Source organism: Asterias rubens, chromosome 5 (genome assembly GCF_902459465.1).
Source record: "Asterias rubens chromosome 5, eAstRub1.3, whole genome shotgun sequence".
NCBI lineage: Eukaryota > Metazoa > Echinodermata > Asteroidea > Forcipulatida > Asteriidae > Asterias > Asterias rubens.
The window spans coordinates 21,416,917-21,436,704 of NC_047066.1; the positions used below are offsets into that span (position 1 = coordinate 21,416,917).

General features: G+C 38.8%; 1 protein-coding gene across 2 annotated transcripts; it reads right to left on the bottom strand.

Moving 5' to 3' along the window:
- Positions 1-2,625: 2,625 nt before the first annotated feature.
- Positions 2,626-18,895, bottom strand: LOC117290172 (phospholipid phosphatase 1-like). Of its 2 annotated transcripts, XM_033771431.1 has the most exons (7): positions 18,717-18,893; positions 18,000-18,160; positions 17,082-17,416; positions 16,133-16,190; positions 9,831-10,007; positions 8,584-8,611; positions 2,626-5,184 (listed from the first exon to the last, which is right to left on the bottom strand). In XM_033771431.1, the coding sequence occupies exons 1-7, from the start codon at positions 18,778-18,780 to the stop codon at positions 5,078-5,080; spliced, it is 930 nt and encodes a 309-aa protein (XP_033627322.1). In that variant the 5' UTR covers positions 18,781-18,893; the 3' UTR covers positions 2,626-5,077. The 2 variants fall into 2 exon arrangements, with proteins under 2 accessions (XP_033627322.1, XP_033627323.1); XM_033771432.1 differs by lacking the exon at positions 8,584-8,611 and having other exon boundaries at positions 18,717-18,895.
- Between the last annotated feature and the right edge of the window lie 893 nt (positions 18,896-19,788).

Genomic DNA, 19,788 nt, shown 5'->3' on the forward strand with positions numbered 1-19,788 from the left:
TTTGTGTAACGAATCCTGAATCACTGAACCTCAGGCACTCTGCCAAAGTTGACACATCATCAGGAATCATCATGGAAGGGTTTGGGTTACTTTTTGTGCGACGCAAAACACATACATCCACAAGTTTACATTAGTTACACAAATTAAAGATAACAATAGTAGAAAGCTTAGAATATTACTTGATAAGGTGCTGTAGTTTTCGAGAAATGAGTAAAGGCCCAGTTACACAGGCCGAGATAACGAGAATGAAAAACGAGAACGTTAACAATGTACGCCCTCGATTGGCTGAATGAGCGTGGGCGTTTTCTGCATGGAGCAGTTCAACCATTAGAATGCGTTCTCTTTGCGTCAAGATCGCTATTGTTTTCAATAACTCTGCAGTGTGACTTGGCCTTAAAGCAGTTTAACAGAAATAATTCTCAGTGAGGCGGAAATTATTTTAGCATGTACAATGGATTTACGCGACTCTCCTAAAAACATTGCCTTGTGATATTCACAACAACTTGAGAATTGTTCCAGGGAAAACCCAGGCAGTCAGGTAGGGACAGAAAACCCAAGTGGGATTCGAACAAGGTTCCTAGAGGTGGAAGGCGAGGAAAGCAACCACTACGCCAACCTGACCAAAACAGAAGAAACAAAAATCAACGACAACTGGGTGCCTTGTTTGCCTTGACTTATGGTTATATGGCAGAATGAGTGCTACTATTAATTCAACGCAAAGAAGAAGTTTTCATACACTAATCAATTGTGGTGGGGGGGGGGGGGGGGCTGATCGTAGCAGGCCTGTGGCTGTGCATGGAGATAGGAACTCTCACAGAGTTAATGTACACTTTTGCGAGCCCTCCAGTAACTGGGTGAGAGTTTATATTCCCATGTACAATCACAGGCCTGCTATAATTATGACAGTATAGACCTGTATCACACTGTCACCATCTTGGTCATGTTCCCTGTTTCCAATAACAGTAATGAATGCTAACATTCATTGCCCAAACATGGCACCAGATTTTGTTTCGTCCAGCCTCAGTTTGGTTACATTGAGTTGGAATAGAGAAAAAACAAGATGGCCACACTATGGTAAAGGTCTTTAATTATGAACTTTATACCCTTTTTTAGTTGTTACCAAGTAAATATACTTTGTATAGGGATAACACAATGATGGTGAAACAGGGATATTATGAAAACCATAATTACACCAGTGTTTGCATTTTCGAATACATTAAGGCATAGTTTTATTGCATAAGAATTGTTATTACTCAATATATTATCTCCAAGAATATTTAAATCCATATGTTATTAAAAACATTCCGTGTGTTAATAAAACCAAAAACCCTCATAATTTTAAAGATTTGATACTACTAATTTCATATTTGTATGCTTTGACTAAAGGTGCTATTTAAGAAGAGTATGTACAAGTTTGCAATAATTAATATATCTAACAGATTCCATGTTTCATACACATGGGTTATTTTTCATATGATAACAATTGCATGCACATGCACATAAACATGTTTACAAGACATAGCATTTTTGCTAAAACAATGAACATAAGTATAAATGTTACATATTTAAAAAGATGAACAATACATAATTGCAAATTAAAATCTTTGTCCAAATTAGTGTGTGGCTTTGTGCAGTGTACAGTGTTGAAGTAAGACTGTGCGTGTGGCTTTGTGCAGTAGAGTGGTGCTGACCTTAACTCGGCAGTGTGGTTTTGTGCAGTGCGCAGCAATGCTGAAGTAAACACTGCATAAAACCACAATGCCGAGTTCACATCAGCACAGCATACTGCACAAAGCCACATGTACAGCAGTACTGGTGTAAGCAGTTTGGTTTTATGCAGTGTACAGCAATACTGAAGTAAACACTGGGTGCGTTTGTTTAGCTTCCCTGGGTCGACCCTGGTCTGCCCCAGTACGTTCGAACAGCTTTGACGGGGTGAGCCCCCAGTGCCCTGCTTGTGGAGTGGACCCGTCACTTTGGGCTGACCTGAGGTGCATGCCGTCACCACGAGAGGGCGAATATGATCGTTCGATTAGCTCTTGTCGGGGGCTCACCCGAGTGAGCACCGCGGGGAAGACCCAGGGAAGCTAATCGAATGTACCCAATGTGTGCGTGTGGCTTTGTCCAGTACAGTAGTGTTGAAGTGAACTTGGCAGTGTGGCTTTTTGCAGCATAGCATTGCTGAAGTAAACAATTTTAACGTGGCTTTGTGAAGTGCTTATAACTGTTAGTGCTAAAGTAAACATGGTGTGTGTGGCTTTATGAAGTGTTTTTAAACACCTATTAAAATAGTAGTGCTGAAGTAAACACTGTGCGCGTGGTTTTGTGCAGTGCAAAGCAGTGCTGAAGTGAATGCGGCAGTGCGGCTTTGTGCAGTGTATAGCAATGCTGAAGTAATTTAACTGTTCTTGCTGAAGCAAACAATGTGTGTGGCTTTGTGCGGTGCATAGCAGTGCTGAAGTTATAAACACATGCATCCTGCTCACTGCTGTGTTGGGCGCAATATGCAGCAGTCAGCATATTTTTGTGCAGTGCACTGCAGACTGCAGCAGTCTACAATGGAATTGTGCTGTAATTGCAAGGAAAGACCAACAAAAAGAGTGCATTAAATATACAGCATGCAAATTAAGAAGTGCGAGTACAGTGTACAGACTTTCATCTAAAGTATTTATTTAACAAACTTATTCCAACAATTCTAATGATAATGCTTTGTGCAAGTTTAAAAGTGCAACTGTGAAAACTTTGAATTTTTCTAAAAGTTGTATGCATAATTATGGTGCAAATATTGATTACATTGTGCAGCCAGTAAATTGTGCTGCATGCAGAAAATTTATTATTAAGAGCCTTACAAATATTTTATACATGACACCTTGTATTTTACATAACATATGGCCTAATATCTCAGTTGAATTTAATGTCACATTGACTCAAGCTATTTCCAACTGCAAGTATGACTTCTGAACTGACTACGGGCCAGTTCGACTCTTCACAAGACAGATGCCAAGCTAACAACAAATTGGTAGAAACCGTAGGTGTGCCCAACTGTACTACACTGAGCCTAACTTTAGAAGTGTGAGTGACAGTGAGTCACAGTGAGTGACAGTGAGTCAGAGTGAGTCACGGCGATTCAAGATAAGAATGACTGTGTTGCAGTAATTCACAGTGAGTCACTGGAAGCTTTGCCATCAGTACCAACCAAAAATACTCGCAGCAGCTTTTCAGTTGTCAATTACTTGAGTCACTACATGACATAATCATACACATCAACATTTATCAAATAAACTTAAAAAACTACTATTTATGATACAAGCATTCTATACTTCAGGCACTAATTTACATCCCCCCCTATACAAAATGAAAATAATACAAGGTTAAAAAAAAAAAAACATCTTTATGAAAAAAAATATACGGTATGCAAGGCTTTAATGAAGAGCCTTCATTTGAAACTGGAGATTTGAGGCAGCGATGCTCAAACTAACCTAGCCTCCGGGTAAATAAATTTATTTTAAAAAGATAGTTAATAATTCCTTGGAATTCCAACCCTTAGTCTTATCTTTCCACTAATGCAGGCTTGGAAATTAATCTTGGAGAGGGCAAGACCATATTAATTTTGCAAAGGACACTTCCACTGGAAAATCTTCATGTCTATGTGAAGCTATTGAAGAGGCACTACGGCCTAGATACTTCACGGAGGCAACAAAGGCAATTGCCTCCGTGCCCCATGGTCATTGCCTTGGTGTCCTTAAAATGCTCCAGTAGAAATTCACAATATCGTCACAGGGTGCCCTCTTCTAAGGAGGAAATGCCTTGGTGCCCTTGCCCTTTCAAAAACAAAGCATATAGGCCGGACGACCAGCAGCCAAGACCAGGGCACCAAACGCCAAGGCCTCCATGGCTTCTGTGTAGTTCCAGGCCTGCATACTAAATGGATGTGTGATACAGATAATATCGCTCTTCTCTGTGCAAAAACTTCCAGAATCAAAAATTCTTTCATTAGTATTAGCTAACTATATCAGTGTTTGAACTGCTTCAATGACCAGTCAGCAGGACCTGTTAGTCTAACTAGTCTGTTAGTTTTTCCACTAGTCCTTATTTCATAAAGGGATACTTTCCAAGACTGAACTATTCTCAACAATTAATTGGCGAAAATTTCAACCAGTCCTCAGCTTTTTTAACTAGCATTTGGCTAGTGGACCACTGCCAAGGGAGAACCTTGCATATAAATATTAAATATTTTAAAAATACTTGTTCAAAAAATGCATAGTGACAGATGTCTAATAAAAAGTTTTCTTGTACATTTGGCAATAGCGATCTTAATCATTACATTAAGTTTGTTAAGACTGGATTTAGTTTATAGATCTATTCAAAGTATTGTGTACAGAAGTCTATTACAATTTACAGGTATAAACAAATATGACACATGGTGGGCTTTTCATAGGAAATTATCTTGACAAATTTGTGGATCTCAGGTCAAAACGTCAGTTCCCCCCTAAATAAAATCCTAGGCAAGCTTCATAGGGTATACGTATGTCACCCATAGATAGGCCTATACCTTCTTTGGTGCTAGTTTGTATTTCGTTTTATAGATTCAGGAAAAGTATAAGCTGGCAAAGGTATTGCCAAAAAATATATACCACTTGATTAGAGGTAGATAAATAAAGAAGTAAAAGTTGTGCGTATGTGAAATACACTGTATGCTTTTGTTTCAAAACACCATCTTCTGTCAAAATTCATTACGAGCAAAATTTTCTTTTTTAAATAACTATTTTGGTGAATATCTGGTTATTTTACCACCTTACTAGCGAATGAAATAAATTGTAAAAACCTTTGTGTAAAATAAATGCTGTAAATATAATTTTTTTTTAAACAAGATACATGTACCTAACGAGCTCTAAAAAACTACATGCAACAACAAAAATAAAATACATCCTACATTGATTTGCATATCTGCATTTAAAATAATTGTCAACCATTTTGGTCTCCACCTAAAAATGTCACCAGGGAACTTTAACTCGATTGAAAAGAACTACCAACAAATCAACTTGTTGTTGCTCAGATAAAACCGTCATTCTTGTTACTACGAGTCGAACGAGGGTTCATTTCCATAAACACCATTTCTGAATTGTGATGACTCGACATGTCTTTGCTGCTCTGACACAGGTAGAGGTCGGACGCTCCCAGAGTCTGCAGAAATTCAGAGAGAACAAAACGAAAAACGTTGTGCTGGACAAAAAGAAACTGAATATAATCTTAATAACATGCATATTTCTGTCATGCTATTCTTCCTACTTTGGTCTGTTTTCCTTTTTATGTTGGTCTTTTAAAGGCAATGGACACTATTGGTAAACGTCAAAGACCAGTCTTCTCACTTGGTGTATCTCAACATATGCATAAAATAATAAACCTGTGAAAATTTGAGCTTGATTGGTAGTCGAAGTTGCGAGATAACTATGAAAGAAAAAAACACCCTTGTCACACGAAGTTGTGTGCTTTCAGATGCTTGATTCTGAGACCTAAAATTCTAAACTTGAGGTCTCGAAATCAAATTCTGGGAAAATTACGTCTTTCTCTAAAACTACGTCACTTCAGGGGGAGCCATTTTTCACAGTGTTTTATACTATCAACCTCTCACCATTACTCATTACCAAGTGGGGTTTTTTGCTGATAATTATTTTGAGTAATTACCAATAGTGTCCACTGCCTTTTAAACATCAGATACGTGATTAAAAACCTGAAAGTCAATTAAAGCCTACACTATGCGTACACTCTACATGCTCTCTTAAAGTTTTAGCTTGAAGTTCACTCAAATCGGTTGAAACAAGGGACAAAATCATCTGCAGTTCTCACTAATTTCAGAGAGGGTACAGGAAAGTCAACTCTAATACTTGATAAAATAATCATAGTTTTTTTTCAAGGACCAAAATGGCTGATACTTGTGGTTCATGAATTCTTTCTAAGCCGTTCACTTCTCTCTGGTTTCCCCTTTCGGGTTTTCCCTCCCACATTTGAAACTGACATTCTTCCCCCGGTGCTATACAGAGGTCACAGCACTATGGGTTCTGGGTGGATTTCACAAAGAGTTTGGACTAGTCTTATCTCGAGTTAGGACCAGTTACTCGTCCTAACTTAGGACTATCCATGCAATGTGTATATCTCCTAGGACTAGTCCTAAGTTAGGACTAGTCCTAACTCTTTGTGAAATCGACCCCAGTGCTCGAGTCACTTTTAAGGGTTCCTGGGTCTCACTTATTTTAAGATCCCAATGAATGGTAAATTGGATCTCAAGGGGAACAATGTAACTGAAACCCTTGCTTTGCTTGTTATTTCACTTCAAGTTTGACTTTTCCTGCTACTTGTTTTGTGTAGGCAACGAATCCCCAGCGGTGACACTTCACCATTGCTTCGTCCTTCGGATGGGACGTTAAGCCGTTGGTCCCATGTGTTATGTAACGCATGTAAAAGAACCCAGTGCACTTATCCAAAAGAGAAGGGGTTTGCCCTGGTGTTCCTGGTCCGATCGGCAGCAAATTGCGCCACAGCACCTTGTGAAGCACTACATGTACATGGTGCTATCAGAATTAGGTCTCATAATTCAAACATAGTCCAACATCTGGCAGGAAATACTGTATGTTACAGCGCCAGGAGCATCACTGGGTGACGGACATGTGTGCTATCTAAGAAGCCACAATTATTATTATTATTATGAGTTTCTTTTAGTTTTAGCTAATGTATGTTTGTTTATGCTTATGGACTATACAGGTAACAAAGTTGTATTGTACATAAAAACAGAGCTGCAAAGAGACAAAGTTTCTGAGCAGAGTAAAGCATTTGCTTTACTTTTACCTGTAAGAAGGTACAGATTATTAGAAGGGATAGGGATAGTTGATGCGAAAGGCGGGATGCATTTATTTATTAATTGCAATCTTTGCTTTAAAACACTACAGTATAGCTGAAGCCATTTTTAACTACTTTTACAGGTAAGGAAGTTCTGAGAAGAAAATTGCGCCTAAGCATAAGTGAATTTCACACACAGCTACGAAGATTTGAGTTGACCGAACAAGTGGTTGCCATAATGGAATACATTTTTGCGTCATTCGTCTGCTTACAGAACCGATAGCCAGTTAGAGTGTCTTTTGTTTTACTCAAAGTCACAGCATAGGGAAGGAAGAGAGGGGAGTGAGGCTTTGCAATAAGCAGCGGTTATGAAAATTGTTTTGTAGGCAGGAAACAATTTTTCTTTGTAAACAAAGAAAAATTTAATAGAACATAAATTGAACCTGCGGCCTCCATTCTTAAATGTATCTAGCGCTATAACTGCAATCTCCCTATTTTGTCAATATCTTTTTTGGGGTGCCAGTCAAACATTTTGGTCATACTTACAGATTAACAACAGCAAGTACCATACAAAGGACAAAGCAAATACTAGGTTCAAACAGGAGATAGACTTACACAGTTCATTGACTTTAGTATTTTTTTTTTTTTTTTACAAGAATGTCAAAATCTCTACAACAATAGCATTCTGTAGTGTACCATGTAAGTGGAATGCTTTGAATATTTTTGTGAAGTAAAACATGCTGATTCGGCTTTCAAACTGCACAGTGGGTCATTTTCACTCATCATTGATTTTAACTACATCTACATAAACCCTACCTCTATGTTTTATTGCATGGGAGTACATGTACATGTATCTACCTGTAACATTTATATAGTGTTACTCGTACTGTAATATACAGAAACTAAAAATAATTATCTTGTTTACCAAAGTTTTTATATTTTATCATTGCCATTAAAGCTTGGATCAAAATAAGGGACTCCATAAATCTAAATTTTATGATAAACCACAATGGTCCACAACTACGCAATCCTATACAGGAAGTTGTACTTCATAGAATTTGAGACAAAATGCCCAATTAATTACTTCTTATTGCAACCAGCACTAATGACTTAAGTCCACTTGGGTGTTGAGTTAACAGTGGAAGACATAAGAATATTGTAGGGTCTATAGCCAATTTTAGTGTTGGGTTAATGTTTCATAAGATGAGTTGAAACTTTTACAGTCTTAAAGGCACTGGACACTATTGGTAATTACTCAAAATAATTATTAGCATAAAACCTTTTCTGGTAACAAGTAATGGGGAGAGGTTGATAGTATAACACATTGTGAGAAACGGCTCCCTCTGAAGTGACGTGGTTTTTGAGAAAGAAGTAATTTCTCACTCAAATAATAACAGACCTCAGCCCTGAAGCCTTTTTTTAGGCATCTGAAAGCAAACACATTTGTCTAACGAGGATGGTTTTTTTTCAATTGAGCCCACTTTTCACAGGTTTGTTTTTTTATGCATATGTTGAGATACACCAAGTGAAAATACCGGTCTTTGACAATTACCAAAGGTGTCCATCAGTGCCTTTAAGCATATTAACAAAGCCTAAGAGAAAGCCAAACAACGAGCCCTTCACCAAAAGTGTGTTAATTTTTCAAGGTTAGAAAGCTTTAGTCCTTCTACTTAGTGCACAAAAAGCATCAATAAAGAAAATAACGACCGTCTTGTCACAGACACTGACCACTGCATTGTTGACACTTACCTTTCTTTTGTTGGTTGACACTGTAGGACTGCAGGAGAAAAGGTTAATGCAACTTACTTCAAAACCATGAAAAAAAGGAGCCAATGTTTTGATATTTACTGTTAACAAAAAAATTAACTAAATGTTAATTACACTTCAATGTTAATTACACTACAATCATTAAAGTAAAATAAATATTGAATTGTTTTTATTAATCATGTTAATCATTTTTAGTTCAAAACCATGAAGAAAAGAGTTAATGTGTGTTGATAGTTGTTGAAACTATTGAAATAAACTTCTTTTACTAAACATGTTCATCGCAGACTACAAGGCCTGAAATTTCATCTCTAAAAGGGCAAGGCCATTTTGATTTTGCAAAGGGCACGTGTACATGTATTGGAAAATCATATTCAGGTATGTGGGAAACTTTTCAAAGGCCACCGAGGGCACTAAGAAAAGTTTCCAAAAAGACAAACAGGCCTGTATGCTTCCTTTTAGACAGGCCAAGGGCATTTTCTCGTTGATAAAAGGGCACTCTATGAGGAAATTGTGAATTTCTAGGGCACCAAGGCAATGACCAGGGGGCACGGAGGCAATCGCCTTCGTCGCCTCCGTGAAGAATTAGGCCTGCATTCAAATGTTGACTTTGGGTCTGATAAATATATTAAAACTCTGTTGAGCATTGAAGTATACTCACCTATAGAGTAATGAGATTAATCTTCTCTAAATATTTGATTACAAAACTTATTATTTCCTCATTTTGATTTTGGTCTTGTACAAATAAAACATGTCCAGTAACAGGCCTGCACGCTTCGTTTTTGACAGGGCAAGGGCCCCCTATGAGGAAATTGTAAATTTCTACTGGAGCATTTCAAGGGCACCAAGGCAATGACCTGGGGGCATGGAGGCAATCACCTCCATTGTCTACTTGAAGTATAAGGCCCCAGGTAAATGGGTACCTGTGAGGGCAGAGATGGTTCTTGTGATTGATTTTAGCTGCACAGTGCATTTTAATATTGCACAAGGCTGCATACTCCCCACCAGGGAGCTGAGATGATTTAAGGAGTGATTAAGGCCCAGTGACCAGGGGGTAATAGTGTGAAACGCTTTGGGACGCCCTCTGAGTGTCAAAAGCGCTATAGAAAAACGGGTTATTATTATTATTGAGACAAAAGCCCTGTGGTCTTGTGAGTTTCCCCCAAAAAATCTAGCCCAACTGCTGATATTCCAGAAGACAGATTATAATAATTATAAATATTCAGACTTACCACAAGAACAGCAACGCCCCCGCCCAGGACGGCTCCAGCAAATACATCAGACCAGTGGTGCTTGTAATCTGAGATGCGGCTGAGACAGGTGTAGAAAGCCAGCATGAGGGCAATGAACTGCACCAAGGGGCGAAGGAAAGCCGTGTCCCCCCACTTCCAACGACACTGAATGTAAAGCTGTAGATCAAGACAACAAAAGGAAGAAGTTTAAAATAGTTGTCGAACCATAATAATAACTAGACATTAGGCGTTTGTGAACAAACACAAAGCTGTTCCGTGTTCTTTTGCTTTGATTTTGTGTTAACATTACCAAGGAGTCTATAACTGAAAAAAAGTTTGAAAATACTGTACAGTGTCTTGAGTTACGGTGCCACTTCATGGGGTCACGGTATTACCTAAGGCTAATCTCTAACGCCCAAGGAGTCTGTAACTGAAAAAAGTTAGAAAATCGGTTGTGTAGTTCTTGAGATATGGTGCCACTTCTGGTTGACCCGGAAGTAGAGATCAACTTGGGGTCATGGATTTTCAAAGTTTATTTTTAATGCCTTAGGAGGATAAAACTGAACAAACAAGTTTGAAAATCGGTTGTATAGTACTTGGCGTATGGTCCCACTTCCGGTTCACCTGGACGTAGAGGCCAGCCAACATGGGGTCACGAGTTTTCACAGTAAATATTAATGTCAAGGAGTCTGTAAGTGAAAACAAATTGAAAATCGGTTGAGTAGTTCTTGAGATATGGTCCCACTTCTGGTTGACCCGGAAGTAGAGGTCAAATTGAGGTCACGGTTTTTCCAAATTTTTCTCCTATCCCCAAGGAGTCTTATAACTACAAACAGTCGACATTCTTAAAGAAGAATGTCGTCTTCCTGTGATAATTGATCTCGGAATGTCGACATCCTAAAAGTAGGATGTCGTCTTCCTGTGATAATTTATCTCGGGATGTCGACATCCTAAAAGTAGGATGTCGTCTTGCTGTGATAATTTATCTCGGTATGTCGACATCCTAAACGTCAGTTGTCATCTTCCTGTGATAATTTATCTCGGGAAGTCGACATTCTAAAAGAAGAATGTCGTCTTCCTGTGATAATTTATCTCGGAATGTCGATATCCCAAAAGTAGGATGTCGTCTTGCTGTGATAATTTATCTCGGGAAGTCGACATCCTAAAATTAGGATGTCGTCTTCCTGTGATAATTTATCTCGGGAAGTCGACATCCCGAAAGTAGGATTTCTTTTGTTGAAAGGATTTTACTTGTATACGTTTTGTTAACTAGTATTACATTTCCAACAATATTTCTAATATTCATGGTCATAAACTACGTTAAACTAAAATAATGGACGAAACAAAATGTCCCACGTAAAACTCCATAAGGTTTGGAACATAATGGTCCCGCAAGTTCAAATACGCGCGAGACTTGCTTAGTCTACACAGAAGGTAATAAATAATTTATTACAAGCAATTGCAATCGTACAATAATAGAAAAAAACAACTAAAAATCAATGCAAAACACATGTAGGGGATGGAGGGGCCCATAAAAAGCAAACCTTAACGAGTACGGACCCCCCCCCCCCCCCCCCCCCCCGTTTCTAACGAAGAAAGCAATGTAAGCAATTCTATTTAGTGGGTGTAATCTTATGTAGCGGCAAAACAATTCAAATTTACAGGAAGAACAAACACAAAAACAGTTAGCGTAAAATAAAACTGAACCATATATTTAAATGAAACAGATAAACAAAATACCCAAAATAAATACTAGAGAAATTGGTTCACGGGTTCGTTGAATAATGTGGCGATAACAACTTTTATCTTTTTGATCACCATCAGCCCAATCAATCAATCAATCAACGTCGTACGCCACTGGCGCCTTGACGACTATGACTGCGCAGCCCCATGTATAATAAACTTCAAGGGCTGACGATTGCACTTTTGGTATTGTCATTGTTAAACTCCGGTTCCATTGTGTGCTGTCTGTTACCCTCCACACATAGATTTTCTTGTGAATAGTAGCTGTGTATGATTCATGATTCATAACGTGGCAATAACAAACATTTATCATTTTGAACTGAATGCTTGATTTATTATCTAGAGGTAAATGCTTGAGGCCAGTAAGAGTATTGTGCACGTACACCATGTAGTTTTTGTTGAAAACCGTTTGCTAACAGCCATTTATGTTACTCTTTGAAATAAAATCAGAAAATTTATAAGTTTGCTTGTTGCATAAAATTAAATTGAAGATGATGCCTGAATTGATTTTTACAATCAGAGTTGGACTCTTAACTGACGTGTTGGACTCCTTGAACACTCCAAGTGGTTCAATAGGTAGTGCAATTCCAATACTTATGCTGATGTTCTCATGATGTCAGCATCAACAGGAAGTTCCAATAACTTTGTCCCCTTGTACAATTAAATATGCAAATATGGGTCATGTGGTTAATTAATTACGATTTTAATTTTTTTGGGGGGTCGCTGGTTGATGTTTGATCTAGTATAAGTTGATTTCACAGAACTCTTAACCACCAAACTCTGCGCTTATGATCACCATTTTTCGCTTACTGTGTTTTTAAACATCATCGTGTCATGCATGCACACAGGTTATGTTGGGCTAACATTTGAGAAAAAGAAAAGGCAACACTATCGATATAAAGATAAGAATCAAACTTAAATATTACAAAAGGAAATATATTTTTAGTTTTGGGGGATAAACAAATATTGATTTCGGACGGAGATTCGAACTCGCAATTCTCAGGAGCGTAGTCGCGACTGATGACCACTAGGCTAGAAGGGCACGATGTAAAAATGGTGGGTTTTTACATGTGTGCATCAACAGAGGGGATTATGATCCGGCGAAATAATTCTCGTTTCATGATTTTGCGACCATTGTCACTAAATATGAACTGCTAAAAACGCCTATAACTATTAAGAAGGGTTGAAATGTAGTATTAGATGCCTTTAGGGGTTTTTGACGACGACGTCGATGTCGTCAAAAATCCCTATCTAATTACGTACGTTCGTTTTAACAAAAACCCATGCACAGAGTAATTGGTCCAGAACGCGGTTAGAAAAACAAGGACAAATTTAACGCACGTTCTAACGAAAATCCTAAATGTCCGTACTTTGTGCGTGTACAGAGTTATGTGTCCAGAACGCGGGTAGGAAAAAAAATACTATAGACTCCTCTCAAGAAGTTAACAACTCATATAGGTACATACTGTGTTGTATTACCAAATAGAATATTTCACAATAACATGAAAGTGACTGCATCAAGTTTACAAATTAAAAATTCAAATGAAGATCACGTGGTTAATTAATTAAGAATTTTGACATTTGTGACATTTAGAATTAAGCTTATGTTCTAAGCTTCAATTTGATATTATGATTTAACTCTTTTGACCTTGTGGTTTGGGAGATTAGGAATAAACAAAAAACGTGTACAAATGCAATGGGGTTTTAGGCGGAAACAAAGAATAATAATAAAAACAATAAAAATCTAGACGAAAACAAAACCTGTTCCGACGGTAGTTCGGAACAGCTAATAATACAAATTTGGAGTGCTAACCATCCTTACTCGCAGCTAAGAGCTGAAGTGCGAAGGACGCGGCTGCTACGTGTTCGAGAAGCAGGCATGCAAGGGAGTCTGCAGAGCACAGCCAAGACCCAGGGAGGAAAAACTGGATGGTCTGGAAAACCCTTGTGGCACAGCAGAGAATCAACACAACTCAACTCACATATGGCCCTTGCCGGGATTCGAACCGGGGTCACCTTGGTGAGAGGTGAGCGCTTTAAGCACTAGCCAACCACGCCACCCCATGAACCATGTAAGAGGAAAAAACACAATATTTTAAGAGAATGTGTCAATCAGTTTATTCTTAGGCCCTGAACTTCCCTCTTGAAGACGCACAGCAATTTTCCTCTGTTACGGGGCACTTCTATGAAGAAAATTAACATTTGTATAGGAACTTTGGAAAGTGTACCTCAGCAAAAACACAGAGCACCACAGCAATTGCTGTGGGTGCAACTTTCCAACAATTTTCCTACCATAAGTAAATGTTTTTTTATAGCCTGAAGCGCCCAGTCCGAATGCATTGGGTCGCTGTATGAGTGGTTCTTGGATAATAGGATCGAACTTAGAAGGTCTTCCACCACGACCAGCCACTGTATTTGTTGGTCCATATCTAATGGTTTCCTCAATTGTCATTTGCAATGGATTTAGATTTTAATTCAAGACAAAGGTATGCACAAAATGAAGTGTTTAATGTGTAGGCCTACAGCAGCTGTTGTGAGCAATAGCCTCTTCATTCAGCTGGAACACTTGGCATCATTGAGGTCCAGAACAACATTTACAGATGCTTAGAGTGGACCATTTTTCAGGGAGAAAACTAAATATCAAGAGAAATATTGCAATCTGAAATAGACTGTGCAAGTCTTGAGCATATTCAACCATCCAGGAGTGAGTTTCTCCCAACCATGTTGAGAGATCAACATGGGGCAACTCTGTTTCATAAAAATAATTAGTTCAAAAAAGGCTATACAGAAACTATACTAAAGCGCCTTGCATCCTTTTGTAAATTAGACTATAAATCCAGTTATATATTATCTGTTATTATTAAATGAATTGGAAAGTACATTTTTACAAAAAATTGTTTGATTTACTCTGTTAGCAGTCTGTATTCCTTTTGTACTGTTTAATTTGTATTCTATCTTTATACACTACAAGTAGCTGGTACCCATGGGAGACCAATGTTTACCACTGAATTGGCCACCCAAATGAAATACAAAAAAACTGAAGATAAACTGGCATTTTGCCAGCAGACCACAGGGAGAACACAGACTGTTGGGCTGCTTTACAAGTTGAAATAAAAAACACATTTCAAATGTATTCACCATGGGTGGATAATGACGTCAAGGTTGAGTGCATACCAATGGGACGTACAGTACAATAAGCTCATGTCAAAATACACTTTGAAATACTTAATCAGCTCTATGAAATTGGGCCCAGTACTGACAGGCAAGGCTAAAAAATGTGTTATAAAATGCGAACAAAGAACAGGATGTATTTTTCAATACATTTAAGAGACCCATAACCAAGACCAGTGCCTCATTCAGATTTGTTGTCCAGACCACTCTCAACAGAGAGAATCCTTGAATCAAATTGGAATTCTTGTTAAAAGGTCACTGATGCTCATTGTCCACATTGTCCACAAAGCTCTAAATGGCAAGGCTCCCCACTATATTTCTGAAATGCTTCAAGTTTACACTCCATCAAGGAATCTTCGATCAAGTTCCATGCTTCTTAAAATAATATCAACAGCTCTCTGACAGAGCTCTTTATCAAGTAAATATTCAATGTCATTAATTTTTGGAGTAATTACCAAAGGTGGACAATTATTACAAGATGGTTTGTTGTGTGTTTTTCGAACCAAAAATGAGTGGAGGGTTCATGTACTAGTCGCAATTCTCTGTTTTTTTCAAAGCAAGATTTTTCTGTGCTCCACAAATGACTTGAGCAATGGTTACTGTATACTAATCTGGCTGGTACACTAGTTTTGCTAAGCGAATTTGTTTTGTACTAAGCAAGTTTCTGTGCTAACAGGGATTATAAAAACGGGCACAGAACTTAAATTTGATGCTCTTAACCGCTCGGTCATGACACCTTATAATGACAGATAGGGTTGCAGTTATCTCCAAACACCATGTCAAAATCTTATTCTGACCAGTCAATTTTCTCCTTCCTTCCTTAAGATTAGGGACACTGCTACTCTTAAGACTGTGTAATTCCTTCAGGATGTCACGGCCACAGTGGTACATAACGATGGCTGAACATTCTAAGGATATCACTTAAATAACAACATCCCCTGGAGAAAAAATTCTGGGAATAAAACAAAGTTTGAGGTCCGAACATTCATCTTCCTGAATGTGTTTTTGCTGATACCCCTTGCCAAAAAATGACAATGGTAAACTGCAGTTTCAACATGTTCAACTCTGGCTGCATGCTCCATTTGATGTTTAGCACCAGAGCAAAAGCAATTGCTGTGAGTGTCGTGGGTTAATACAAGGTCTAACACTTCTCTCCACTAAAATTTGAAGTTGATTTAAAAGTTTTACAAGATAAGATTTGTTAGAACTGAATTGAAGTGGCTAAAGCCCCTTTTTCAAGATTGACGCTGAAGTTTGGTTGAGATTGTAGGACGTTTTTTACAGGTGAAACAAACTGATTGGAGGATGTGCGTAATCAGAAAGGAGCAGGATAACTGTCGAGCAGGGTGGGAGGGGTGGGTGGGGGGGGGGACTGTTTAGTGACTCACCGTTAGGAACAGCATACAGTAGACTGAAATGGCAGCATGACCAGACGGGAAGGAGCGACTGTAGAAACACGCAGAAAGAGAAACAAACAGAAGATTAGTCATGAAGTTTGAGACTTGGAAGTTAAAGGCGTGGAATCATGAAGAATAGTTTGGGTGTGTTTACGTCAATTTCTCTCCACGACAGCCTTCCTGTATGCAATTGTAGACACAGATACATGTGGGCTATTCCACGGAAAATTTTACCTTTTGAGGCGAACAATTAACTTTGTATTCAAGCGTATTTTCAACTGAAACTCTTTTGGGTGTGTTTTTGCAGTCGTTGTGACTACCATTTCTCACCATGGAAGCTTTCCTGTATGTAATTGCAGGCATAGCCACAAATATGCATGCCTTGATGATCAGGTTGATGAGATTACAAGCCATTGGTTCAAGTACATGAACCATTGTAATAAATTTGTCTTTATTCAAACCAAAATTGTTTAAAATCTTCAAAGAAAGCCAGTTTCCCTTGTGATTTGCTTTGTAAAGATTACTACATGTATGTGTCATTTTTGTTTAGTATCTTGAATTACAGTGTATAGTTCATCCAGGATCTTTGTAAGAACAAAACAACGTCAAGGATATTTAAATTGAGTTATTGTAATACTAAGTTCAATTTCTTTGTCTTGATTTTTCCGCCACATTTTTGAAAACAAACAAAATCTATTTATTTTGTTTTATTAACATCAGACTTATCTGAATGACCCGTTACAATCTAGAAATCGCCCAGGAGGTTCAAGGAAATTGCCCAGGAGGTTCAAGGCAATTGCCCAGGAGGTTCAAGGAAGTTGCCCAGGAGGTTCAAGGAAATTGCCCAGGAGGTTCAAGGACTGTAGCTAGCAAGAAGATTGGGGGAAGGTCTGAGATCAGAGGTCATGATTTTGAGGGTCAGAGATGAATGTTTACTCACTGTGCAGATTCAATTCGGTGTTCGCTCTCTCCCATACACTCGTACTCCTCAATATACATATGAAGGGGCCCATTCGTACAGTTCAGCGCCCCGAAGTTGGGCTGGCAAACGGTGAGGAAGTGAGGCCGGAGGCGGCCGATAACATTCTTACCGATGTCAAATGACGTCAAGACGATGAGCAACCCAAACCAGAACTGAGCGATGTACTTGAGGACCTGATAAAGGAGAGGTGGAATGACCACATCACAGCAGCATCGGTTGAAGCTGCCGGACGGGAGGTATTCCGTGTCTTGACGTCTCCGGTAAGCAAAGATGACGATCTCGGTCAGCATGATCTATGAACAAAGAACAACAAACAAAAACTAAATCGTAGCGATACCCGCTGCTAAAATATAGGATTCAAACTGCCTCTATAGCTACCGGGCAATCTCTTTTGTCCAGTTGATAAGACACTGCTCAAGAGTGCAAAGGTCATGGGTATGAATCTCCCCTGAGTAATCTGGTAGGATTTGTTAGTCACAGAGGTTGTAAAAAGACTGAGTATACAGGGCTAACATACATCGGGTGTATGGGTAAACCAATTATAAAGAACAACAACTTTGTGATTTAACCTTTCTAGACCATTCGTGTCTGTATAGTTATCACAAAATGCCAAGACATGGCTTATATTGCTCATTTCTGCTATCAGTTCAGAACTTTACAGTTCACTAGACCACTCAGCCATGACACTCTACCATTAACTTTCTTTGGATTCAGCTTCAGGCTCCGTTCTCTTGTCTGAGGCCTTGAGCAAGTACGCAAAGCCTAGGCAATTGTCAAAATAACCGCAGAGCTAAGCTACATGTAGCATGAGCCAATCCAAACCAGATGCCATTGTTTCAAAAAGCACATTTTAAAGTTATTGTAAACAAAACATACCAATATAATGGGGAAACCCACGCCCACCCCATACAGTGCTGCTACCGGTACAGTAGAGCTCTTGTATGGATAAGAAAGAGTTTGGTCATCGCAGTAGAAACCACGTTGGAATATGGGTATCTTGAGTCCTGGGATGCGGAACAAGATTGCTGGTATGGCAACTACAAAGAAGAGCATAAATTATAACAATTAATTACATGTCAATTTTTTTATTTATTTTTTTGCTAAAAGTGTCATACATTTATTTACATGCAAAACAAAACAACAACACAGGCCTTATTAACTCATCCAGCCTCTACTTTTAATGGGTTTATTTCATTTTTATTTCAAGGACGGATGTTGGACCTTTCCCCTTTTTTAATATTCCTCTGGAGAGGACTAGGTATCTACTAAAGCTAAAATTTGGACATTTCCAAAGGAAAATTCAAGCGCACATTTCATAAGAATTAAAATGGGAAAAGTTTCCATATGGCGCCACCACTTTTTCATTTGATATGAAATAATACTGTATCTAATTCTAATTTACCTCATTGATTGATATATCCCTTTTTGTTAAAATGAGTGAAAAAGTGGTGGCGCCATACGGAAAGTTATCCATAAAAACCCATGGTGTTCTATTTGACAGCTAAGATTGCGTAATAACAGTGTAACAGAACTTAAGCACAATTCAGTCAGTGTATTTTTCGATGTCACAATTTTATTTTTAAGAATACTTACCCAGTGCCAATGCCAGCACATCTAGAAGGATAAATCCGCATTTTGCAGCTCCGCTACCTGCCATGTCTCACCCTTTACAAGTTGTAGTAAAAAATGAAGACCCTCGGTCGATGATTTCGCTTAAATAGTGACTCATTTCAACAGGATATTGCCTATTTTCCCCACATGGCTCTCCGCGCAAAGAATGATCGTGATCTAAAACTGCGCATGCTCGCCTCTTGGGGGCGCTCGTGTTTTGTTATGTAAAATTGGGGGCGTGGCTTAAAGTTGCACGTGATGTAGAGAGTGTCGCCCCCGCCCACCAACCACAGGACGCAAATTGTTGATAAATATTCATATGAGACTTTTTTTTCGGGTTCCTCGGCATATCCGGGTCTTATTTTTTACACAAACAAAATTTAATGGTGGCGTTTTGAATGAAGTTCAATGTGTTCCCATTCAGCTCGATTTCCAAGTATAACGGAGCTTGCGACCTCAGGCTCCGTACAAACAGAAATAACAATTGAATAATGAGCCGGTAGCCTGAGGGAGTCCGGTGTATCCTGTTTGCTAAAGAAAGGGAAGGGAATCCCCCTTTTGTCCACCATGAATGAGATCAAACAATGGACACAATGAAAGTTTCGGTAGCCCGCCGCGCCTTTGAACGAACTTGAAATCGAATAGGTACCTGGCAGTACATGGGGAAAAACGGATCTTTCTTCTGTATGCTATGAAATTTGAGGCAGAATTTAACGACTAGTAAGGAATTCTCACAGTATGTTAGGAGAAAACTTTGATTTTAGTTATTTAACACATATTGAATGTGTAACAGGATTAACTTTTTTTGGGGGGGGGGGGCACAAGGGGGGGGGTTGGCACTAATTTCTCTAGGGGGCACTTCAGAAAAAAGATGAAAGTGAAGCATGCGAGCGCTTAGTGCGAAGCCTTAACGGCGTGGGGTCAGGGGCCTGCTTAAGGGCCCCTAAAAATTTTGCATTCTAGATGCTCTGTGGGTGGTGCAATCAGAGGCTTGACCCCCCCCCCCCCAGGCTACGCTAATGACAAAGGTTAATCCATGAGAAGGCACTATTTC